Source organism: Bombus pascuorum, chromosome 17, assembly GCF_905332965.1.
Source record: "Bombus pascuorum chromosome 17, iyBomPasc1.1, whole genome shotgun sequence".
NCBI classification, from domain to species: Eukaryota; Metazoa; Arthropoda; class Insecta; order Hymenoptera; family Apidae; genus Bombus; species Bombus pascuorum.
The window spans coordinates 1,140,430-1,168,249 of NC_083504.1; the positions used below are offsets into that span (position 1 = coordinate 1,140,430).

Genomic DNA, 27,820 nt, shown 5'->3' on the forward strand with positions numbered 1-27,820 from the left:
TGTATTTCCATTAATGAAATCTTGTTTGAATAAATTGATCAAGCTTGCTGGAATAAAATAAAAATACAATATACATATAGTTTGTACCATTTCATTTAATATTGGGTTGGCAACTAAGTGATTGCGGGTCTTGTCAATGCCGCCATCTAATGACAAAATCCGCAATCACTTGTTGCCAACCCAACAGTTTACGAGTGAAGTACTTTCGTTTAATATTTCTTTCTTCCATTTAACGAATAAAATCTGTCCTAGTCGCTGACGTTGCTACGGAAACGTAATCGGAGAAAAAAACGGCAGAAGATTAAATTTGCAAACACAAGAAGCAAATGAAAGTTTGAAAGATTTTCGTTTAAGTGGCTGATTCACGGACGAATCGTCCGAGCAAATAGGAAATTCGGCTAATACTCGTAGCCGCGACAACGTGAATGGGGAAGAAAACAGAATAGCGAAAAGGCTGACCTATTTGGCGGCCGAGTAGAATAGCCGAAGGGGATGGAGAGACGCGAATAGAATGGCGAGAAAAAGGGCAAACCGCGTGTACCGAATACGCGGCTGCCTTTTGTTGTCTGGGCCTGGCCACCGGCGTAATTAAAATTCTACAAGCTCCACCCGGAAGTTTGGACCGTCTCCAAAATCCTGGAACCACGTTACAGCCGGATCGATGCCGGCGGCGAGTCTTGGCTCTGACATTGTCAGGCCATAGATAAACAGAGCAACGATCGACAATGAACAAGTTCTCTATTACAAAGAAAATCAGGGTTGATCGTTTGTTAAGTCTGTCTACGACGAGGACCACTGACGGACGGGACGTGAACTTCGCGTGTTTCGGTTTTTCGATATCAACTGTCAGCTTAGGTTATGGCTACACGAGTATTCGGACGAATTGACGCTCTGACGAAGACAACATTCGAAGACTGTGTCACAGAGCCATAAATTAGCGATAGAAAAACCAAAGGTCTAACGAACATCCCGCAGGCCATCGAAACAACAACGTAGAGAGTGTTCCAATGTGAGAAAACAAGTAACAGCATGGCCATCTCTGAGCTGGGCCTCAGCGACACCCCCTCCATAGGAGCCAAACCCATAGTGTGTATAAACGTTCCTAAAATCAGCTCTCGTCATTCTCTATTCTAACACTCTGAACCGTTGCTCTGTTGCATTCGTACAATAAATTTTACTATTATATCTAAGGTTCAATTCCTTACCTTATTTGTGAAATGTTCAAACTGCGACGCAAGGAGATCACCGGTGATCTGTCAATTTCGTGATTTCTTGTGTCTTATACGTGACAACTGCAACGTCTTTGCTATACTTTCGTAGAAATCAATACCATTAAAGTAAAATACATATTTATATACCATCTGCATTTATTATAACACTTACACGCTAATTAATTAGGGCGAAATATATCTCGCACAATTCGGTGTAATACTTTCATACGACTGCACTAATTTGCCACTATAAAAGTGAAATGTAGAATCTCTGATAAAGGCACGTTTCGTTGCAAGATAAGGCTATGCGTCGATAATTTCTGCAGCTACTGTATCCGAATATATTGACGTTTTTATCGAGTACGTCGAAACGTCAATTCGTTCGAATATGCGTGCATTGGTTTTATTGTACTGTAAAATTCGAAACTCTTGTTGAGAGTTGTGGATCTTAATCGAAATAAATGTATAGCAATACTTACATTGCACTTAGAATTGATATCAAAATAGTTTCAGATGTATTTAATATGTGATTTACAAGATATTCGTAGATACACATTGCACGCGTCTTAGCACTTTCTTTGTCCCGCCATCTTTTTTATCACCATGCGTACGCAACAGTTGCATTTTTCTGTTTTACCATACGCTACGCACGCACATACTCCACACACTCATACTCATATATGTGTGTCACTATTGCGCGGCTAATCTAGTGTAACACACAAAATTACACATATCTCAATAGCTCTATTCCTGATAATTTATCGAGTTGGTGGAAAAATTGGGTTTTCATCGTGTTAAGAAACAGTTTTAAATGGCTCGTTTGTCACAAAGTTTACGGATACAGCGATTTTATTGACAATTAAGTAACATTAGGTGGTAATGACAAAATCTTCAATCACTTGCCAACCCAATATAAGAATAGTTTCCTGTGTTGAAAAGATAATTAGTTCTTATAGATCGAATCTATCGTTGAAAATCGATTTTCATCTTTTGTCCTTTTCCTGTGTACAGGTGCCTGAAAAACTTATACTGATATCGATTTACTGTAACGCTTACAGTCACTGTAAACTAGTTGCGTTACACGCAAGGACTAGTTCGCCTGGGATCAGCTAGAAAGTTGTAGGTGTCGCAACACCACGTTTCCTTTAAACGAACAGAAGAGAACCGCTTACGAAACCTATTTCAATATTTAGTCGAGCCGGCCAATTTCTGGGAATCCTCTCTCTCGAGATATCTCAAGTAAAACACTTAACCAATTGCAAGCAAATCTACACTATAAATTTTCTTTTTCCTCTTAAGATCGTATTATTCGAAAGCGTTTGCCAATTTTTGTTATATGCACGTGACAATCAGAACCTTGTACGAATTTTTATATCTAGGGACGACTAAATTATGAAACTTGCAGGAAAGAATTGCGAATAAAAGTAATATAAAAAAATATACAACGCAAGTGGAAAAATGGTGTTTGCAAAGAAAAAGTTGCTATTATGTTTAAATGTAAGTGAAAAATATCAAATAAAGATTCTTCTTTTATAACCTTATTTTTAGAACAATTCAATTTAACGTGTTTATGTATTTTACATATAATATTAATATAAAACATATATTTTACTTATCCTTTATCTTTCTTATCGAAACTTTGTACATGTAAAATCCTTGTAAGATATTTTCGAGGTATTCAAATTATCTCACATTCTGTCAATTCTGTTGCTACAAACTGCACAAGTCTGCTCACTACAAACAGCTTTATCGCAGTATTTTCAAAAGTGTTTAGTCATCTTTCGTCGTTTTGATGGATAAGTAACAAAAAAAAAAAAAAAAAAAAAAAAAGCAAACATAATATAAAATTATTGGGCTGGCAACTAAGTGATTGCAGGTTTTGTCAATACCACCTAATGACAAAATCCGCAGTCACTTAGTTGCCAACCCAATACTTACTTATTACTTATCTTTGACTTTACTTTCATATCATTTATTGTATTTTATTATCACATAACCTGTAAATTAGTCACACAGACTGTGCATCACGATAGCTTGTCAAACAACGAACGCAGTACGTATTTCTCGAACGTAAATAAGAAGCCACCGAGCGTGGCGGTAGCAGTTCGTTTACAACTTCAGGCAAAAGGTTATCGTCTCACAGACGATAGTTAAACAGAACATTGTTTTAGAAGCGAAAATAAGTGGAAAATGTAAACTAAGGTGTTTTCGTTTGAAACTTCGTTTCAGAGAGAATTAAGTTTAAAAATATGTCGAGTATACGTGCACTTGACTAACTTATAGTCGAATAAAGGCCGATACTGTGGTAATAAGGCGAGATAAGTAAAAAATGTAGAATAATATTTTTTCATCGTATGCCTCATTTTTCCTAAAATAATGTCTGAAATTGGAGTCGTTGACGCTTCATCCACGAGCTCGACGAACACGTTCAGCCAGCAGTTAGGCGAGTGCACAGTGCACGTGTACTCGATAAATTTCCAAACTCGATTTTCTCCAGAATAAAGCCTCATAAACGAACAAATTTTACACTTTCTTTTCTCCACTCATCTTTCATCACTCATCCTCATACATTGTACGTAATGTAGAAAGTAGACAGTAATTTATCTCAACTTCTCGCGGAACGAACAGTTCACGTAATAAGAGCTCGCTGATTCTTTCTATTAGGTTAACCTAAAAGTTTCTTTCCTTTTAGAAGAAAATAATAGATGCACAACATTTTTTGTTTTGATGCAAACGTGTCCTACGACAGCTAGAAGACAATCGAAGATAAAGACCACAATATTTGACAGATTAGGTTTCATGTTTGTATCAACATAGCCAGATGAAGCAACTGCGTACAGATAAGGGAAGACATTTTTGGGACAAGCTAATAGTTAGGTATGATTTTTCACTCATGCAATAGGAATTTACGTCCAGATGAAGAGATTCGTCAGCTATTTTTTCTCCATGTGTTTAGTCAATTAATAAAATTAATAAATTCACAAGTTACAAAGTTCATCGTAATTAACCTTCGTGTTATCAATCGTGTTATATATTGCTTTGTAAGCCGATATTTAATAAACTACGATGAGATATTCACATAACCATCGATTCAAACAAGTTACAAGTCATAGATCTCTCTTAGAATTTGATAATTTTTCAACAAATTATTGGGTTCGCAACTAAGTGATTGCAGATTTTGTCATTACCACCTAATGATAAAATCCTAATAATAGTTCAAGATTTTGTTCCATTGCATTTCATCGTTCAAGAGGGTTCTTTGAGTTCACTTAATCGAGCACTAATTCAAATTTCGTTGCAATAAATAAAATTCTAGAAGATAGACAATTTAAACTAAAAGTAAAAATAAGTTTCTCGTAATATCTAGTTATATATATTTATTATCTACTTTTTGACATGTTCACGCATATTTTTATTCATTTACTAACCTTTCTGCAGAGTGTAGCTTTCCAACGTACGCGAGATAGGTAAGAAATAAAATTTCTAGCCTCTTGCAGTTGCCAACCTTTTCCTTCACGGCAACGTCGAACTGTACGACATGCGTCAACTTCTACGACGTTTCGAGCAAACATTCGCGATATGTACATCACGCAACGGAAGGATATACATACGATACACGAAACGCGAAACGTCTGGGAAACGAGGGGAAATTTGCTCGCCGCCTCCAGGGAACTATGCACCGAAAATTGTACGGACTATTTGCTGCGATTCATATTCCACGGCATGGAGAATTCGCCAAGTGAATTATAAAGGCGAGCCACGAATTGCGAAGAAACAGCCAGAGAATTTAATTGAACGTTGACGATGTATTATTCCATGGTCGTAGCATAGAAATTTTCCTCCCCTAACTTCTAGTTTCAATTAAATTGAATGCTAACCCGCTGGTCATTCGTTGATTACTCTAGCGACGATTTAATTGTTTCACCTGTCCCTATTTCCTCAACTCGTTTTTTTCTCCTCTAGTTTTGCTGAAATAGACGAAAACATAGTGGTTCATTAGTTGAAATGATTGCAAACAGATTCTCTGAAACGAATTGGCCAGCTTCACTTTTTTAACTTTTAAGTTTCTTATAGTGGCAGCATAGTATTAACACACTGTTGTATTTGAGGTGATATTGGATGTAGTGCGTAAAATAATCACTAGCTGTTTAGGTCAACAATATATTTATTAACAAGTGTCTTCTTTTGATCGCGTCGCGTATCGCTCTCGGTTTCGCTAGTCAATCTCACTGCGTGGTTACACTTCGACTTTATCGCTTCCTGGTTCGAACCTAACTGTCAATCGGATTCGATTCTTCTCTTTTTGTCACCCCTCAATATCCCCACTATCCACGCGTTTGTTAGGCGTCTGCCACCGTTGCCACGCACGCTTTCTTCTCTAACATTCGAGGGAAGGACCGTTGGGATATTGATAGCTCATTAGGCACTTCGCTTCGGCGATATACATTGTTGCCAAGTGCCGCCCCATATTTATTGTAGCATTTTGCATACTAATTGATTAAATCGTAAGAGATTGAATTTACCTCGAGGTTTGCTATTATTTATGCCACCTTCTTGCGACAAATGGAAATTGGTTTTCATTAACTGGTTGTATCATTAACGTTCGACCCCCCCCCCTAAAAGAAAAGTAGAAGAAGGAAAGAAAAGAACAAACGACCAACTTTTATTTGTCGCAAGAAGGTGGCATAAATAATAGCAAACCTCGAGGTAAATACAGTCTCTTACGATCTAATCAATTAGTATGTAAATGCTATAATAAATACGACTGTGTTAATACTTTTGCTCCCAGTATACTTTTATCTACAATATACAATATATATATTATCAAGTACATAGCTATACACAAATCAATGAAAACTTTGAAGAAGTGCGACGTATCTCTTTCGAAGTTTAACAAAATTTAAAAACTCTCTGCTATCACATAACCTAAAACGCAAAGATCTGTCTCCCATAAAAAATTCTATTGGGCAACTAAGTGATTGCGGATTTTGTCATTAGGTGGTAATGACAAAACCCGCACTCACTTAGTTGTCAACCCAATATATTCGTTCGCTGAAAGCAGAACCGAACTCTGGATCGAAAGGAAGAGAAACGATTCGTGTAGCACTCAAAGTTAGCGGCTGCGGTAATCTTCGTACATTTAATTGGACGTTGGTGAGAGCGGTTGGTGGAGATAGGTTCTCGTGGCAAAGTGCTGAGTTCGCGAGCTAAGACTCGTGTTCTGCTCGCGAGACCGTCGCCAGCCATCTTGCGCCGTTGAAACTTGTATCCGGGCCGTGTCTAGTCTCGAAAGGAATCGAAGCCGCCGGATAACAGCCTTTTAGAAGAAATTGCCTCTCCTCTTCCCCCACTACAGCCGTGAATCTTTGTCTTGGCACGGGAAAAGTAGGTTCCTCAAAAACGCCAGCCCTTGCTCCTTTTACTTTCTTTTCGCTGAACCTCTTATCCTTTGTTTTCTGCTTATCGATACAGTTCTCAAATGTTTCTCTTGGAAATGGGAAACTTGAGCTGCCGGATGCACGACGCGTTGCTAGCTCTCGCATGAAATTTGTTTTCGTATTCTAATTTTTCAAATGGGATGGTATACTGTTGATGTTGATGTTTAGTTTGAAGAGGAAGAAAAGTTTGTTTAAAAAATAGGTTAATGAGGTTAGGTGAGAAAGATAGATAGGATAGGTAAGTGGATAAACGTAGGAAGAAGTTTAAAATCATATTTTATAGGTAAATATGAAGATAGAGGAAAAGTGGATGGTCATAAAATATCGTTTGGCTGCTTGTTAGGGGCAAGTTGAAAGGCCAAATCGTCTAGAGGAATTTGTGAAGAGAATTACACGAGTCTCCTGTAACACTCTGTCGGACTAATCAAGTCCTGCGAACTGTACATATATGCCAGAATGCTTGATGAACACAAGATTATCAGACACTAAATTGAAACTCTGGCTGAAATTCAAGTTTCCAAATATAAGTTTAAAATTCTAAATACAAATTCAAATGTTCAGACTCAAGTTCAAGTTCTCAAATTTAAATGTAAATTCATATAATAAATTAATCTACAAACCCAAGTCTTGAAATTGAGATTTGTCATTTTTAGATATAAATTCCAATTTTCACGTGAAAATTCAGATCTTCGAATTTAAATATAAATCTTCGTAACAAATTCGAATGCGAATAAAATTTAAATCCAAATTTTTTCATACTTTCTTCGAATTCAATTTTAACTTTCCACATTTTTGAACTTGGGAACAAAACGCAAGCTATTAAAAAGAATTCATCAATGTACCAGCTGGGTATTAAGTTAATAGTTTCATAAATTACGTAATCACGAAGGAACAAAGGAATTATATTTGACCAGTTTGCAACTATCATCAGAACAGCCAGAAATACGCAATAACCGAGCATCGTATATTCAAGGTTCGTTAAAGCAAGTTTTTATCACGCGTAATATGCAACGAGCTAACTTCGGCGAACTAATCGGCCGGTGCAAGTTTTCTCGGCCCCTTTACAGCCGGAAGTTCGATACCTGGGGGCCGGCAACTCGTAATTTCATTTGCGCCTGCAACGCCTCAACTTCGTATCGCATTAAGTTGCCGGTGAATTCTCGGCTTGGAAAATCAGACGGCCGGAAAATTACGCTCCTACTGTCCATTTGCTAATTTTTCATGGCCGATCGCAATCGAGAATCGAGATGTCGCCTCTGCCGTAACGAATCGCCTCGATTCCACCACGAGTAATGAAACGTAATAGACCCTGTCACGGTTCGAGAAGAATAGAGATGATGAAATATAGTGCAGATACACGGTTGATAAAACAGTCCACGATTTTTATTACACGTTATTTTCTTACACGATAGTCATTAAGACGATACGAGTCGTCTGTGATAGCGTTGCGTCTCTAAATGCGAATTTTTACGCATATTCATATTTATTTTGAATATAATTAGAAAAGTAGAATCTCGGTAGAAAAATTGTTTTAGCTATCGAGTATTATAAAAGGCACTATACTTTGAATATTTAATATATCGTCTCATATTGCGTGCATCCTGTGCAATTTTCCACTTTCAGATTTCCTCTAAATGCATCAAAATCCGCAGTATACTCGTAACTATAAAACTATATTAAAATTAGTTCTTAAGTAATTGCATTCTCCGTTTTTGTGTAATGAAATATTCTGTTACGCTGTATTGGGTTGGCAACTAAGTGGTTGCGGATTTTGTCATTACCATCTAATGACAACATCCGCAACTTACTTGCCAACTTAGTTGCCAACCAAATATAGTTGTGAAGGAAGAACGAACTAACTTTCTACTTTTTTTTCCCGAAGTAATACAATCTGTTCCTTTTGGGGAAGAAGAAAGAACAAATTGTTTAACGTACAAAGATATATAATACAACATACCAAAATTAAATGCTACTGGGTGGTTCTATAGTTATGAAACGTATAATGATTCCTGTAGTTTGATAGAAATATATATATAATATTGTAATATATGGATATTGTAAATATATATATAATATCGTAGCGGTTTTTTTTTGTAGTTATATGTTTCTTGGAATTGTAGAATTTTAAAGATGCCGAGAAAAAAACAGGTGAAGAAACCAGCATGTGATTAAAGTTTTGTAGGAAAGAAACGAGATACGAGGGCACGTACCAGTACGTACTGTGTGACACTGATTGATGATATTGCTGCACGTATTTAACCTTGGTGACGTTGTGAGAGACAAAGACACAGGGTATCTTACAATGAGACATTTTATAGTTATATGATGATAACGACAATGTAATTAGTAATTTTTTAATAATTAAAAATGTATAACATATGGCTTATATAGTAGAAAAATATTCTAATATATATTACATATTTTACAATAATCATGAGTTAGAGAACATAATATGCAACAATAATTATTAATATTTTTTAATAATCTTTTCTGCTATTTCTGCGACTAAACATGTAGTTTTATGCATTTATTCTATGGAACGTAGTTTCCCCATACTTTTTTTTTTTTTTTATGAAACGTAGCTTTGCATCTTTTTGATAATTTAATATACTTTTTTACTACCTTAGTTTTATACCATTTTACATACTTCCCGAAATATTACTGTTCCTATATTTCATTATATCGATCAATATTCATTAATTTTGTTATGGATATCCAATCGAACCAAAGATATCCAATCGAGACAAATCAAATTTCATTCGAAAATTATAATATTCATTTGTCTAATATTCTTATTCATTAACTATTTTTACTTAACCGATATATATTTTATTATTCTATTATTAACGCTATCGTATTTAATTTTGCTACTTTCTTCCGTTTGTATGGAACGATTTATAAAAATACTGCTGGTACTTGAAGAATCGATTAAAAGCGAAAGATACAATCGAGCAAATTCTATTTTAAAATTCAAATTTATAAATTTCAAATTTAATCCCGAAGAAAATGGAAAAAATTCTAATTTCGAAATCAAGCTGCCGGAGAAGAGCAAGGACTCTTGAGAAAGAATTCTCGTCGGTTGTTCCGGCGCGAGTTATCATTCCTCCCGAACAACGCGTATATTCTCTACCGATAATAGAATGGAGGAACGGAGAAAGAAGTGACCCGAGGTTGATATATCTGGGCGGTGATTCTGTCCGCGGTGGCTCGTGCTCGGAAAGCTCGAGAAGATCATTGAATTTTGAAGTGAAGCCACTTGGACGGTGACGCTGATGGGATTCGATTTCGAGAGGAAGGAGAACCGAGGAAAGAGGAGGATAGTGCTTTGCTACTGTTCCAATATACTCTTCGTCCTCCGATCTTCTCAGTTTCATTAAATACGGGCCGTTTATTACTATAACCGCGAATCTTGTTTTGCGGTTTGGCAAAAGCTGGTCAATCCACGAGAAATTCGCGATAAGCGAAGTGAACGATAACATTATTGTTGAGGTGAATTGTGTTGAGAATTGTGGATCTTAGTCGCCGAAATAAATGTATAGGAATACTCACATTACATGTAGAAATGATATTAAAATAGTTTCAGATGTATTTAATATGTGATTTACAAGATATTTGTAGATACACACTGCACGCGTCTTAGCACTCTCTTTGTCCCGCCATCTTTTTTATCACCATACGTACGCAACAGTTGCATTTTTCTGTTTTACCACACGCTGCGCACACACTTATTCCCACACACATTCATTAGTGTATATTAAAATCACTTTAAATACAAGCACAGGGATAGTGTTCGCCGGTCGTAATCGTCGCTCGCTCAATGCTACTGTTCGACTCTACGGTCGCTATTCGATTGTGTCTCTCGCTATAATGATTGTCCTACAGAGCACGTTCGTCTATTTGTATCGACCGGTGGTATTACAAAAAGTTCTGTAACTCCATGTAACTCCAGTTGACGATTAGAAATAACAGCGATAATGTTTTGTTCGGAGTTTGTTTACCTTCAGACCTAGCAAACCAAACCAACGTTGGCACTGCAAGGCACAACAATACGAGTCTCTTCGCATCTTCCGTTGACTCATGTGCTGCTACATTGTTATCGCTGAGCGTGAAGCATGCCTGGAATAGAATGTAATCGTAAAAATTTACGGTGCCCCGTGAGGAAACGCCGGGAATCTTCCGCATCTGTCTCTAACTGGAAGTATTGGAATATGCATGAGGAGATACACTGGAACAGCGTTCCAGTTGCATATTATTTATTTCGCACGCAGCCTGAGTTCGATAGGTGGATGCAAAAGTGACGTGATGAAAAATTGAAAACTCGCGTGGGAGAACAACGTTCAATTTACTTCTCATATATTTTTTGTTAATAATATACGATACTGAAACTGGAAGTCACTTTACGCAATATGGTGAGGTGAATTTGGTGTAGGACGTGTAGGGTGCCAGAGAAATACTCGGTGGAGTTTAACAGTATTGTAGTATAGTAGTATCGTGGACGGATTGCCTGGAGGATATTGAGTGTGTGTTGTCAGTGTTTAAAAAAGAGAAGCATTGTTGCGAAAGTAATTAGTGACGAATGGTGACTGCGTAAACATAAACTGACGTAGCATCAAACGATATTGTAACAAATCATACCATTACCAAACCTACTAGCACTATATTATTTCCTACAATATATTTATTAACGATTCTCGCTTTCCACTCTTTACGTACAACTCTCGATTCCAACTGACTATTCTTACTTCTCGGTTAGAACTCAACTGTTTTCCTGATCTGATTTGTTTCTTTTTGTCACCCCTCAATATCCCCACTACGCACGCGTTCGTTAGGCGTCCGCAACTGTTGCCACGTACGCCTTCTTCCAAATATTCGACGAAAGGACCGTAGGGATATCGATGGCTCATTAGGCCTGTCGGTATTTACGCTTCGGTGATATACTTTGTACCGACGAAACCGTTGGAAAGTTTTGTTGTCGAGTGCTGCTACAATGGAGAAATGATTCTCAAATAGCGAAATAGAAATGTATTGAATTCTTCGTAATTGAGATACTTCAATGAAAAATTTCACTCTGAATATGAATTACGGACCGCTTTGCGAGTTATAATTATAATTTTAATTGCGAGGTTCGATGTAACCGAAGAAAAAGTATTGGAGAAATTATGACAAAGTTGCAGTTGGAAATTAACGTAAAATATGATTTGAATTTTGTACGATAGTAAATTGGTTTTTCATATGGACATTTGTATTTCGTTCCTACTATAAGAATTTTATTTTTTAGCTATCTATAAGACGATAAAAAGGAATTTGAAATATAAATTCTTTGATGTGCGATCTCATCCCAACTAATCTTGACCCTGGAGCAGCGTGGTCGATCACTATCATCAAAATCAATCACTACGTGCTAATACGTATTGTGTCTATCCATTTATTACATTTTTTGTTATATTACATATGTTACATCACTTCCACATAAATGTCACTTTAATTTCAAGCTTTGTATAATGTACGACGTAACATTAAGCATTGTGCATTTTACGTTTATTAGCGCGTTTCAGCGATTATGAAACAGGACTGTTCCTTGATAAACAATTAAATCCGACACTTGGTTCCCACACTGCCATTACCATGGAATGCTCGCGGAATTTTTTTCCACCGATTTTTCTCTTCAAATATAGGAGATATATGGAAACGTTGGATCGCGCACTACTTTTGTACCGCTCCGTAGCACGGCGTAACGTTGAAAAGTAAAATCATGTCAGCAGCGTGGCGAGAAAGAAGGATATGGCTGTGCAACAAGCGGTAAGGTAGGTGGTCGCGTAATATTTTTCTTGTTCCTCGATTTGTTCACCTGCCTGGCTCACGGGAGCTTTACCTGTGCAAATGAAACTCGACTCTTGCCTCCGTTCACCAACCGCGCACGATACCCAGCGTCTGGTGCCGTATTAATTCGAATGAAAGATCGTGCGGGCACGCAGCCCGTCGGCACTCAGTTTGCTCTTGGGTTACCACCAGAGTATCGAGTAACGTTACCGAAGTAAACAGACCACCGATCGCTCGACGGATTATCGCCTGGGGACGACAAACTCTTCGATGCAACGGTGGTTGATGGCTTTTGTGTCAAACGTTTTCGTTTAGTTTTCAGAATCCGATCGATAAGACGATACACGTTTTCTCTGCTTTTTGTATTTACTGGAAGGTAAAGATAGTTTTAGCGATTAACCTGTTATCGAGTGATATATGCAGCTTTTTATTAGTGCTTTATTCACTGGTTATATTTGTGTATACGTAAGAGTATTTGATTATATTGCAGGGTTAGGTAGAGAACAGACAGGTTTTATTGAAAATTAAGCTTGAAAAGAAAATAGAGAAAATTGGAAAATAGGGAATGCAGGATAAAGGATATACTGTCTATTCCATAATTCATTTTTTGAGTAGAATTGTTCTTGTATAAATCATGAAAAGGAAAAATGACTTTTCCTAAGATTGTGAAATTATATTAGTTTTTATAAAATTAGATAATCCGATAAAGAAGAAATGCATGATAACATAAATATCTAATTAATTCTCCTAGTAATATCTCTAGTAATATCTCCTATTATAAATTTTACGACATAAGTGATGCAGAACAAGGATAGATTACATTTTTATTCGATAAAAAATTAACAATTCATTGTTGAAAAAAGGTATTGTTATTAAAAGCTTAAAAATTGTCAAAAGATAATAAAATAAAATACACAAAAGAATTCGGGGAACAGCCAATACATTGGTGAAAATAACCTTTTATTTATATTCAATTTATAAAAAACAGTAATCAAATAATTCTTTTTTATAAAATACACAATTTTACTAAAAGTATACAAGAAACATATCACTAAATGTCATTCATATCACTTTTTACTAAAATTTTGAAATTTTATAGTAAATGGTAACTTTTTATTTTACATGACGAGTACACGCGTTAGCAGCACCGAAATAAAGTTTTGCATCAACGTGTACACAAGTCGAACGCAGTTACTGGAACTGCTTAATCAAATACAAAATTCCTGACATTATACTTAATGTGTGTACATATGATTCGCTGACTTTCAGAAAACCAACAAACAAAATTCTACATCAAAGTTATTAATGAAATTCAGATAAAATTAAATAGTACACCAAGCCGCGAAAAATATCTGTGAACAAATTAGTGTCAAACGGTTCGATCGAGAAAAAGGACGGGTGTTCCACGAATCGAAACCGGTGACCCATGCCGATTACGAAAATCAAACGAATCGCGGTTGCTTGCCTTATACGTATCGCAATGGCTAATTAACGCGAAATTCCCCCGTGAACCACGATTTTCGTCTGGCTTCTAGATCCTCGAAAAAGGAAATATCGTTTTCGTGAGTATCTTTTTCCCAGACGCTTCACTTGTGTAATCGCGTGGAAACCAATTAACCCCGTTAAGGTTCTCGCGTCGAGGAATTCGCGCGGCCAATACTTATCCACGCAAATGCAATTTTATTAACCTCAGTCTTAGCAGATCGCTTGCGTCAACGAGTCTGAGCCTGACGTTTGATGAAACTCGGAAACGATCGGATTCGTGTGAGAAAATAATTTTCGAATAAAAACAGGAACGTAGAACCAGCTACTAAATGTGACAACAACTTAGATCTGTTAAGAAATAAGAAATAAGCCCAAAACCATAGAATTTACAAATTCAATGCTACTCGTATTTCTTGTAAAACCTGGCACAGTGTAATTCGATATCTGGCAGACAGTAAACTCCTTGTTATTTTTAAGAAACTTTACCACACGTTAGCACAGAAACCATAAAAAAGATCATTCTTACGAGAAGTCCCCAAACAAGTCTGTCAGCCTCGATATTGTCCGCCATCTATCGAGTCAAGGCTCGATGTATAGTCAGTGGAAGAAATATAAGGTTAGAAAATTGTTCAGATGTTAAAGTTAATAAGCATCTGTACTCATTCCAGGACTGTTCTTTTGTTCGTAATATATTTAAAAAAATTCCCTACATTCTAAAAGTACGTGATTATTTGGTATTCTTTATACAGAAATTTAAATTATTGAAATTTAAATCGTGGAAGTTTTCATCATATAGAAATTTCACATTTTTTCCGCATATAAAAATAAGAATGACTGAAGTCTGATAGGTCCCACTTTACCAGTTACGAGTGAAACCATCATCCAACGTTTATATGCAAATTTCACAACGATTTATCGGAAGCATATATCAATGCAGAAATAAATCTCTAAACGCGTGCATGAGACAGCACGATGCATCTCTATCAAAACTGAAGAAGCATGAAGATGTAAAAAAGTGTTTGCACATCATTCTACTTATCATGGCGTTCACGCTAATTAATTAAACCCAAGTACATTAAACGTCGTACCACCCGACAGTACTTTCATGCGACAACAAAGCTTTGATATTATGAAAATTAAACGTAGAAGCAAATAAAAAGACACTTCGTTGCAAAATAAGAGTATATGTGAATACTTTTTGTAGTCACTGTATAACCCTGACATCCAACGTGTTATTGTACCATATTGCTGTGTTATAGTACACAATGCTTTACTTTATAACCTCATTACATATCTCTCTGAAAGTGTACACGCTCATTGGTCCAGGAAAAGGATATCACAGGGATGTCTGGACTAGGTCAGATGAAGTAGGTCGAAAACGCAGAATCATCGAGCCTAACAATTCGATTATCGCGAAGCCTGCGGCGTGTAACGTTCGCAGGTCATCCGCCTCCAGCTGAAATAGAGTGGATCCACCGGTGTTGTCCAACACCTACATGCGTTAGCTTGGTTCACAAGACTTCCGTGAAGGTGAAACTGCGATGAAGAAGGCCGAAAGAAGAAGAGGGGCGGCACCTTGCTCCCATATGTGTGTGTGTGTGTGTGTGTGCGTGGTGGCAGCGCTGGCTTTCGCGTTCTCTACGTGCTGGAACGATTTAGTCGAGCCTAGACGACAGTCACGACCGGCTGTTTCGTTTTACGTTATACTTGGCCCACGTTTTTCATGCGTTCTTCTTCCACCTTTCTGTGCAGATCGGTTGCATAAAACTTGCGAACGATCCAACAACGAGATCTTAAGTACGAAGTTCAACGAATTCGTGATTGCAATCCGTTCTTAGGTCTAAAGGTTAATTTAACGCATAAATATATTCACAGGAAAGTACTTAATATTCTAGTAAATACTATAAACATTAGCATATTTAATAATAATAGTAAAGTTATGATTTAATATAGATGTTTGTAAAGTCTCGTTAAAACTGATTATTCGAACGATATTTCGAACATTACACGGTTGTGAAAATCGCAATGGAGAAATTTTAAGATGGTGAGGATGTTGATTTTCCGATTGTTGGAAGTTTCAAAGTAATTCGGCTGGTTTTACGTTGGTCGAGGATTGTTATTTGGATATCGTGTTCCTGGATATCCTGCATGGGATAGCCGGAGATTCAAGTGTGATAAAAGATATGATGGTGATAAGCGCGTTGAAGCATGTCGCGAACGCGGCGACCAACGCTGTTCACTCGGCGACGAATAGTACCAGCGCTGGACACGGCCACGCCAATTCTGGTATGTTTCAATTATTTTTAATCTACTCGTATTTCATCCTACGTGTCTCCACTGTGTTCTAATATTATATTTAAACAATTTCTAAGTGCCATATTTCTTTATAAATTCAGAAAGTATCTTCTACACTGAAAAGTTAAAAATTTTAGCAATAAAGAGGGAAACAGGGATTGGACAAAAAATATATATATATATACATATACATATATTTATCTACATATATATATTATATATATATATACATGTATACATACGTATATGACACATACGAGGCGTCTGAATTATTTTGTCCAACCTTCATACTTTATATTAGGTTGTCAGAAAAATTTCTTTCGTTTTATAAGGAAATAATAGACGCACAATGTTTTTTGTTTCATATTAGTTTATTGAATTATGCACGAACATAATAATAGAAATAGAACGAAATGGATCATACCTAATTCAATAAAATAATATAAAACAGAAATTGTTGTTCATCTATTGTCATTTTATTTTTGGATAACCTAACTTTTCGGATAACCTAACACATAGACGAGCTTAAATTTAAGAATTTTGGTTTAAGACTCTAAACCGTAAATCATTATAAATGATATTGCCAATTTTTCAATTCTGTGGTGTTTATTTTAAGATTAATTGTTCTTTTTACCGGATAATAAATTCATAATTAGATATTGTATCGACAACTTTTAACTTCAAAGTGTTTAATTTCAACAATTTTTTTTTTTTTTTTTTTTTTTTTTTTTTTTAAGAATAGGAAATTCATAATTATTAAATATATTGCTAATGTTCAAATTCTGAATCATAAGGAAGTTGTTCATCGAATAAGAAATGAAGATATTCAGTTTCAATGTGGAAAATTACTTTCGATTTTATTTAATTTTACGCAAGATAAATGTCGTAACTGTAAGAAAGCAGCTTTTCGGAAATTAGGCGTATCGACTATACAATTAAACGTTTAAGGTTTATCAGATCTTACAGTATCGATTTGGCACCAAACACGATAGCGAGCCATGATAATTGCTTATCTCAAACGTTTGGTAAAAGCCAAACGCGTGTATTGCGAGTGCCAGGAAAGCGATCAAATTTCCTTCGGTTTATTAATCGCGACAACGTTGTTTTATTAGCCGTAAATCAAGCGACCGATTCCCATAATTCTAAACGTTTTTTCCTTATAAATCTCATTTTCGCTTCTCAACGTCAAAAATATTCCGCTTTGCAGCGGAATATATTGCCAGAATAGTAATTTTAATAATTTCCTATAAGAATCGAATATCGGTGTAAATGAGTGATAGTGAGTTAATAGTCGCGATAAAATAGCACGGCATTTAACGCGTTGATAGTATTATTAAATTGTATTCAAAATACTAACATTATTGTTAAAGATATTAGTTCGTCAAAGTGCACACGGTATCGCTATAACACGCGAAATCTCGACACAACACGTGGTCTGTATCGGGCATAATGGTTCAACGCACACAAGCTTGTAATCCTACTATTGAAAATATAAAGCTACGAAATTGCGTAGCGTTACAATTACGAAATTTCAACGATTTCGCGTTGTTCGCCTTTAACAAGCCTTAAAAATATATACTTGCCAAATTGAAAACCATGTTACATTGCTCGTTTATATGCGGCCTTGCAAGTGTTATTTGTCAAATTACAATCACGTTTGCATCGCTGGTGGTGAAATTTGCATATAAACGTTGCATGATGACTTAATAACTATATAATCGTTAAATCACTATAATAACAAATCTAAGTAACAAATCATTCTAATAACAAATTTATCTTCGTGTAAAAGACTCGAAAGGTTTGCCGGCTCGAGTTTTCGCGCTTAACGCTGTTGTACACTACAATGTTCGAGGCATCGTTTCACTGTGTTTTTGAATTCGAACTACACGCTGGCGAATCGTCGGAAATTACTTTTAGACACATAACAGTGTTGTATATAAACGTGAAATTTATCGTCGGCGAACCACGCTTAAAATCGATATGAATCGTAATCTTCAAAATTTGTTGTAGGTTATGTAAACTTGATTTTACGTAATACACGGAGAATCGATCGAGGGTTGTAAGAAAGATCGACCAGATGCTCGATCGATTTCTTCGCCGCGTTTTTTCGCCGTTCTCCGGCTTATCTCGGTCGAAAGCATCCACGCGCCTCGCTCGATTGTATTCATATTGGAATATCGATTACGCAAAACACGAAAGGTCACACAGACACCATGAGACGCGCATGAGAGCACACAACTTTCTTGTTTTCGACGCCCGCAGACGGACACGTGATATCGCGATCGATAGAAACGATCGAATACAGATACGTATATCGAATTCGAATTCGATGCCAATCATTGGGTAATTATTGAATTTTATGTAACGCGCACGAGCGATTGTAGCCGAGAAATAAACGGAGAGAGGGATCGTATGGAAAGGTCAAAACACGGTAGATTGTGCAATTGGTAGAAAACGTGGATTCTTCGGTAATTTTCTACATTGTTCGGTGCAATTTTTTTCAGATGGCAGATTTGATTTCGTGTGGATGTTTCGTGTGATTGATTCTTGCTGAATATAAAAGATACAAAGTTTCATTCGATTACCTTTCGCAATTCGATGCTGCTACGGATCATTTCAGTTTAATCGCGTTCCTCTATCATTCGAAAATTTCTCAAACTTAACGAGAATATTACAAAATAATCGTCTGTATGATTTTTCTTTTCGATTCATCAGAGACGTTAACGGTCCTGCTTCCTGTTGAAAGGAGAGAGAAATTCTAATTGAAATCTTAATCTATTGTTCGTTGAAACTAAAGTCTTGAAAGTTAGTTGCGATGCATACAAACACCATTACGACTAAAACAAACTGTTTATGCGACCGCTACGATAATTTCCACGGCACGAAGCAACTACAATCGAACACATTACCGTCACGATACCGTGCACTCTTACGAGAAAGGAATCGCAACTTTCTTGCCACGCCTAATGTCAAGAGCGCCATTCTGTCCTGTACTCTTCGTTCCAATTCATCCGCCATTCTCCATATCTAATGTACTAACGTGTAGTTACTTCCAAAGGGACGAGTCAAACGGTTACTCAAACCCGTAACAAGCTTCGAACTCGATTAATTTCAAACAAGTAATTATTACGAGCTAATTACGATTATTGAAGAGAAATTCTAATCGAAATGTGAAATTTTGTTAAAAACACGATCGAATATGTACGTGTTATTATACAGCTTCTTCAAGCTAATAAATTACGAAACGTTGAAATTTTTTACACAAAAGTATATATGTTACGAAACAAATTGTGTGTTTCACAGGAAAACCTAACCTGTATTAATATTTTTCTACTACTCACTGTACCAATCATATTTACATTTTTGTTAAAATTGATTTTTCTAAAAGCAGCGCTTGCCAATTTTTAGATATACTAAAAATAAAAAGTTTCTGGAATTTATTCTATCGTTAATTAACACACCAATAGGATAACGTAATAGTGCGTTGAGCTTCTATTAGACTTCGCGTGTCTGTCGGCCATTTTCGTTTCTGTCCGTGTTAGATTATAGCTGGTGAAAAAATGGTGCCTGGACCTATAGGTGGCAGACGGGACATTTTTATGGCTGACAAATAATTTATTTTTTCATGGCGCGTGCAATTTCAGACGAAATTGAGCGGGCGGCCGGAAATGTGCTCGTGTACGAGTTGATTGGAATAGCGAAGGTTACTTGGTATTTCGACGAGTCTCGTTCGACACGTGTAATATTCAAAGTAGATGTCAGAGTCGCGTGTAGGTTATGGAAACGGTAGAGTACGTCTCATTTCGAGACTTTCTTTCCGCTTTTAGACCGCTTTTCGCATGTTGCTATTGTCAAAATTGCGAATGTACGAAACGCTACGAAATATTAAATATCGTTTTAAGATATTACTTTGGAAATAAGCAAGAAATTCTTCAACATATTTACATACCATCTTGGAAAAAGGTACATCTTTCAAATATCAAGCATATAAATAACAATTTTTTATTTATATTTCTTTCCGCTTTTTTCTCGATGAAATTGTATACTTTGGTTTGTTTATCCGTAACACGGTAGCTTATGCGAAACGACGAATCGTACGAGGCAAGGCAATTCATAATTATTTGAAAGTCAAATTTCACCGAGCGACTAGAATATCTCCGAGCTGCATCAACATTCAAGAACAAGTCTTCGAATTTCTGCTTCCATTTTTGTTCGCAAATCTGTCGCGAATAATTCGTTCAAATCTACAAATATATCTTTTTCCTCATTTATTGAATGACGAATGTCATTTAATACTAGAATTTAACAAAATAACGAGCATCGTAAATACGTAGCAAATTTCATCGATTTTGCTAGACGAATTTTAATACGGAGCTTCTCATTAATAAAAAATATTAGTAACTGAAAACCAGGCAACGAAGTTAAAACGACACACTCGGTACGTTATCCTTTTCACTGGATTTCAAAATCCGAACAGGCTTCTCTTTAACGAAAGCCCCATTTCATTCTTTGCTATGTATTTTCCTTCACTGAGATTTATCTTTTGTACAGAAAAATAGCGTTAAGAGATCTTGCATGGGTCTGCCACTTCTTCTTCCTTTTTTTTTTTTTTTATAAAGGAACGCTGTTTCGCTGAAACGATGCTATGTGAAGCCACCTCTTTCATATAGAAACGTTCGCTCATAGAAATGATTCTTCATGGTTCCATCCGTTTTATAGAGAGAACCGTTCTCATAGAAACGATCGTAGAAACGACGCGGCGAGATTTATCTTACCGTCAGTCGGAATATTCTTTTAAACGCTTGCAACCGACTGGCTCGCCGTAATAAAAACACGAAGCATAGTTCTGCTACGCGTTTTCATCATTACCAATTTCCGTTCCCTCTGTTTATACGTTTTATACGACCCGTATACCGTGTGCTCGAGGCGGATGAATGTAACCGGAAGTGGAGGAACGTCGGCGGTTTCTTTGTACCCAAAGTGCATATGGTATTTCTGTCTACGGACACATGTAATATCGTGGATCGGGTATCAAATGATAATCCTGCTTAATCGTGGAAAATGATGGACGAGCTTAGTGAGCTTTTATGCGTAATAGGATAACCACAGGATATTTAACTGAAATAAAAAGAACAAAGGAAATAGGTGCAAACAGTGAAGAGTGAAATAACAATGAAACAGTTAATAATATAATTGTGCGAAAGGGAAGGTGTTTTAATTGAATTAAGATTGATATATGTATCGTATGGTAAACGCTGGTAGGTCATTTTTAGGGTTAGAAGTTTCATTCGCTTAGTGATATTGATAGAGTACCAATTTTGGACTGTATTTAAGGCATAATTAGTCGTGTGATAAATATCATATAATTGAGAGTTTTTAGACATCTACAAGTTAAATTCTGATTCGTTATCGACAGAGTTTTTAAGTTTCTTCCTTTCTATTATTTTATACGTATTGAGGTTAGGTTGAGGTTAGGTGATCTGCAAATATTTTGTCATTAAGCGATATTGAGAAAATCCGCAATCACTTAGTTATCAACCCAATACTTTTTAAAAATTTCCATACAAATGTTAGATTTCAAAATGTACTTAATCTCGTCTCCATTTTCCGTCAATGTTCCACATAGTCGACATTTAAGAACAATATGTGCGTATCGACATAGCCAACGAAAAGAAGCTAACTTTCTAAAATTCCGTAGATCGAAATGATTAAACTTTCCAGGTTTTTAACCGTGTAAGATATGAAAGTGCTAGAAGGACAAGTCTAGAGCGAAGAAAAGCGAGTAAAAAAAGTGAAAGTCGTGCTGCGAGAAGAAGAGCCAGTCGTTTCGAACGAAACACCCGAGATATATCGTTCGTTACCAATTGCGATGAACGTTTCCGCGTAGACGATTACAAAATCACCGAAACCAGACACGATTTATAGAAACACGACATTAAACACTTAGAAAACGATGGAAGGCGTGTAGTGAATGCCACAGTCAATAATTGTCTGTCACGGCATAATTGTTGCGCCGCCAATTTATTTCCATCATCAGCGATACAACTGCCGACTATTATGTAAGCACACTTATTTCTAATAGGATAATCAAAATGTCTGCGGTCTGAAAGCGAAAAAAAAGGCACGTGTAGTAAAGAAAAAAAACCACTCTTTGCTGTGCAAAATGTATTTTTTTAAATCTAGAGGCTTGCAACTAAGACGACTGTTAAATTTTTTAGCAATGGCATATAGCTTCCAGAACGTTGTACTTTAAGAAGTTGTTAATTAATCAAACAATAAATACATTTAAATTGTACAGCATCTTGTTTCATATACAAATACGTTGCTACTGTGAGTAATTGATAAAATAAATTAGCCAGAAAATTATTGAAAGGAGTTGAGATTTCTCTAGAAAATAAAGTCTTAAATAGAAAATAAATCAGATTTGTCTGAAAGATATAACAAAAGAAAAACAAATCTCCATTCGCGAAAAAGAATCAGTAGGTTGTATTTTCAGAGAAAATGATTGTTATTTTTTACATTTCTATCCGCGATTCATTGAAATTCGTCGGATGGTTGACGTCGCATGGACAAGCGGAAGCTCGTCCGACCTCCAATATATTGCCGTGTTCGATTCGTGGATTTTCGTACGCGAAGGGCACATAATGAGCGTGCGTAGCCTTGCGAATATCGTTTGCAACGCAAGGCCGCGCGATTGCCTCGTTATCTACCTGTAAAAAGCGCCAGGTGTTCGACGCCTGACAAACAGTTTATTGTTCCTTTATGAGGTACGTGTGTTCGGATCACCTCGTCGCGTTCCTGCATCTGTGTAAGTTCGTTAGTGCTTGAACCATTAATCTAAAATATTAGGTTGACAACTAAGCTATTGAGGATTTTGTCAATATCAATGACAAAGTCCTCGATCATTTATTTGCCAACCAACAATAATTTAGAACTGAACGTTTTGTCAAATTGAACGAATTGTACGTTCACGCGAAATCTTTCATACCGACCAGCCATCCACGCGTATTCTTTATACCCAACCTAACCTCAACCTAACCCTAGTCGCTGTCACAGATTTCGTATCACCGTTTTGTTTTTCTATTTCTTTTCCTTTTTATTCGGTTAAGGTTGTAATGCTGTGTTAATTAAAAAGAAAAAAGAATTTTTTCCACGGAATCAGAAATAAATTTGTCGACATGATATTAGTGGCAGGACGTAACGTATCGCGATCCTTTAAATTATATTTTATACTCGTTGCCACGTGTAACGAAGTTTGAGGAACAAATGTTTATGGAAATTCATATTTTTCTAAACGCAAGTGAAAATGTAGAACCTAAGCATAAATTCGTCTCGCACATGAAATTTTCTAACGAGCGCTACGCTTTCGATGTTTCATATATTTTTACATATTACGTACCTTTAAATTTCCCACAGCTGCATTAACATTCGCGGCCTATGGTATTATGTAAGACAGCTAGCAGTAGAAATAGTTGCACGTATTTCTGCCGTATACTATATATAAAACAGGTGTGAAACGCGGCTCATAATACGTTTCACAGTGCGACTTCCTCTTTCGCGCGTTTGTGTACAGTAGGCGAGCGAGTGGGGCGCTGGTGTCGCGTCGTCGCGTCGTTCGACGACCTCGCAGGCGAGAGGAGGATCGTTCTCGGCTTTTCACCGATTCCTTGTAGAAAGTTTGTCGATAGGAGGCGCGACAGCCTTGAAGATCACCGCTACCATCGTCCAGGTGATCGACTCGATGCCAAAAAAGGTGTCACGGACGTGATAAGTGGCGAATTTAGAATTTCAAAGATAATTGGTTGTGCCGCTAACATTTTACGAAAAAGCAAAGCTTGTAAAAATAAATTCCTCTTCCTCTCCCTTTTTTAGCTATTCTGTTTTATAAAACTGAACAACTTTAATCGCTTTCGTAAATTTTACGACCACATTTTCACAGATTCGTGGAATTTTCCACTTCGACGAAACTTTTTTTATCTTTCGTTTTACTCAGAATAGGCCGAAAAAGTTTCGTTTCATTCAGACTGAACTGAGTATTGTGTGAGCTTTGTTCAGAATGATAATTGTCAAATATAATATTTTCCAAAAGGATGTAGACAATTTTATGGAATTCGCAGTTCTCAGAACTTCATTTCCGTAGAGTTTCTTCTACATTTTCCAAGTTTCCCGTGACGTCATGTAGAAACGTTGAACGATTACCCTCATACATCTCCTCTTACAAAGAACGTTCTCTAGCGGAAATGGGTTAATCGTTCGAGCACAAAGGAATGCGATCGCGAGAAATTACAGGTCTGACAGAAATCTGACGTGTAACATATGTCAACAGACTCGACCGTTCTTTTTCGTCATCGTTCTTTTCCCATCTTCCAAAGAAGCCGAGATAAAAAGCTAACCACAACTGTGGACTTACTATAATGAAACAGAACGTCCATTTCCTCTTTTCTGATTATAAATCAAACTGCAGAAAACAGAGATATGAAAGTGAACAGAAAGAAACAATAGAATAATGTCTATCGTAAGACAGCCAATTACCCAATACGAAAAAGAAATTGAAGCAGAAAGTTTTCGCAATTATCCAGTCGGTATACAACTTCCTACTTTTCCTACTTGTTAAAACACACGTGATTCGTAAGTTCAAAATCACTTTTTTTTTATTATTATTATTTAATTTGTACTTTACAATTTAACTCAATTCGGTAAATTTTTCTGCTTTTGGCTACCCCTAGTGGGATGCTATCTTCTAGTTTGACTATTTTATTTCTCAAAATCATATTAAGAAAAAGTTACTATCTGATGGCACATACTACTGTGAGAAAAAAAAGTAAAAATTTGCTTCTTCAGGAATGAAATTTCACTCAGGCTATCTATCCATGATCAATTTCGTGATGTCTTTTTGTTCTGCTACTTTAAAAACACCCACGAAAATATCAGCTAAACTCTCATAGAAAGCAGACTAAAAAGGAAATATCCCACTGACCTCACTAAAGAAATAAAATAGTCAAATTCGAAGATGGTATCCCGCTGGGGTTAGCCATTCACTTTTTTTATTTAGCAATAAAGCTAGAACAATTTACCAAATGTCCAGCTGGACAAATTATAAAATACAAATTAAATAATAAAAAAAAAAACTTACTTGGTTTTCCAAAATGGAATGATCCTACTCGTCATCAGCCAACAATCGTAAACTCTACTTCTCCACCGACCTCTCTTTCAGCAAATACAAACAAATCTAATCGCTGGACGCATCACGAACAACTAACCGATCGAAGATCGATGAGTCATCGATGGCCACCGCGACATCCGTCTTAATTCATCAGACTCAGACTTTCTCGTGTCGAATTGCAACAGCGCCTTAGTATCTTGGAAGATCGTTCCGTGAGTCTCAGGATCGATAGCTCTGTTCCTCCCCAGAGGAAAGTTTGGTGCCGCGGCTTTATTAGAAACCGTCACGGCAAGAAAATATCGCGAGCGAGGCATCTACGTATCGGCGACAAGCGGAAATTTATCGACGATATTTCTCGGCCAGAAGTATCGACCCTCGTTTCCATCCAACGAGCAACGTTGTTCCGCGCGCACCTCATCCCCTTCCTGCCTTACCATTCTCCTCTTTTCCCCCACCACTCTCTATCCCTACTTCTTCGCTCTCTTTCGCCCCATCTTCCCATTGCTTCTCGCAAAACGATTTATTCCTGCCACCTCCCCACTCCTCGCCCAACAATCTGAACGCTCGAAATCACGTGGATCGGTCGCCGGAATAATTAGACCCGTTTCGAATCGCTTAATTAGCCTGGAAAAGCAGAAGGCGCGTTTTAAAGAATGGCCTTGTGGAGGGGGAAGTAGGTCGTGAAAAAAAGACCGGCCTCTTGTCGACAGTAGTCGGAAAAACCGACGCAAGTTCACGGTCGTGTCCCCACTTCCCGTGAAACTGGGTTTTCCTCCTTTTTCCTCTCGTAGCTCCCCGGTTTGTTTCAGTGCACCAGCACGCAACTGGGATACGTTGAAATCCATGCACCGAATACTAGTACTTTATCGAACTTTCTGACGCGTGCACGTAAGGTTTTCATCAATTGCTTATGTACGTTAACTGTTCGTAAAGGACAGGACACTTACAGAAGATGGGGTAAAGTTAAAAAATTATTGGGAAGTTTAAGAATTATAATGAGAAGGTTAAAGAATTAGCTGGCTTGTAACGGTAGACGATATATTCAATTTTACAATGGCGATCTGATCGATGGCACGAGTAAAGAATTTTGTGTTATCATCATAGGGTTTATTTATTCAGAAATATTAGAAATTAGGGTTTCCAATAATTTCTATTCTAAATCTTAAGTTTATTGATAGATGAATAGAACTGAATACAGTAATGTTGTATAACTAAGACAACTAAATGGATAATTCACAACTCACAGTTAATAGTTTACAACTCATAACAACTTGGCAATTCAACTCTCCACTCCTCACAACTCCACTCTTAGTTAACGACTGCCTGGTAATTCGTCTTTCTCTCTTAAGCATCCCTTTGTCATTCTTCACAGCCCCACCACGCACGTGTTCCAGTACCGTCCGTGATCATGGTCACGTCACAGAGCCATAAATTAGCACTAGAAAAATCAAGGATATCTAACGAACATCCTGCAGGCCATCGAAACAACAACGTATAGAGTGTTGCAGTGTGAGAAAACAGTAACAACATGACCACCTCTGACCTGAGCGCCTTCCATAAGAGCCAAACCCATAGTATATAAACCTTCCCAAAATCAGCTCTCCAGACACTATTCTAACATTCTTACTGTCACTCTGTTGGATTCACGTCACAAACTCTGCCAGTACATCTAAAGTCTGAACTTTGTCTTACCTTGCTCGTGAAACGTTTCAATTTACGCGAAACCATTTGAACCAGTGATTTTTTTAATTTTACCACTCCCCATGTATATAAAAGATATAACTTAGAAAAAATGAAGCTGGCACCCCGCTGGGGGTAGCCACCCACATGCTATATTTATTTTTATTTTATTTTTTTTTCACCAATAAGATATAACTCTTTACCAAATGTCCATAAGGACAAATTGTAAAAAACCAAAATAAAAAAAAAAAAAACTCCCCATGTCTTCAACGTGACAGTTACGTAGACCTTCCTCCGCGTAACTATTCGACTGAAGGACCAACGACACATTGATGGGCCACTCGGTCCACTGAAGTTTTCAGACCTTTTTGGGGTTAGGTTGAGGTTAGGTTGAGGTTAGGTCTATGCTGTTGGCACCTAGGCTTTCTTGCAACATTGTTTATGGCTCAGCCGATATTCCTTAGGCCATCTGTCCACCATACTACATCAAATTAGGTGTTACATCCACTACTAAGAAGTTAATCTTTAGAATCTGATCTGTATTCGCTTGCAATTCAGCAAAATTGATCGTCGACCATTAAGGATTCAAGAATCCCCCATCTTCTAATATTTACACCATTTTCCCTCGTGCTATCAGTCTTTCACCGCTTGACACCTATTTACAGTATCTTGCTAGACAATCAGCCTGCAACAGTGCTTATCGCTTGCTGTCCAGATTGTTCAACGCT

General features: G+C 37.0%; 1 protein-coding gene across 7 annotated transcripts in view; it reads left to right on the forward strand.

Moving 5' to 3' along the window:
- Positions 1-27,820, forward strand: part of LOC132915408 (tyrosine-protein kinase Btk) — a 358,897-nt gene that overhangs the window by 237,941 nt on the left and 93,136 nt on the right. The window contains exon 1 of one of the 7 annotated variants that reach the window (XM_060975189.1): positions 15,601-16,240. The exons of the other annotated variants lie outside the window; for them this stretch is intronic. Within the exon in view, the coding sequence (XP_060831172.1) occupies positions 16,138-16,240 (103 nt within the window). The 5' untranslated portion in view covers positions 15,601-16,137. Of the gene's footprint in view, positions 1-15,600; positions 16,241-27,820 lie in introns of those variants that run through there. 7 annotated transcript variants of the gene reach the window in all.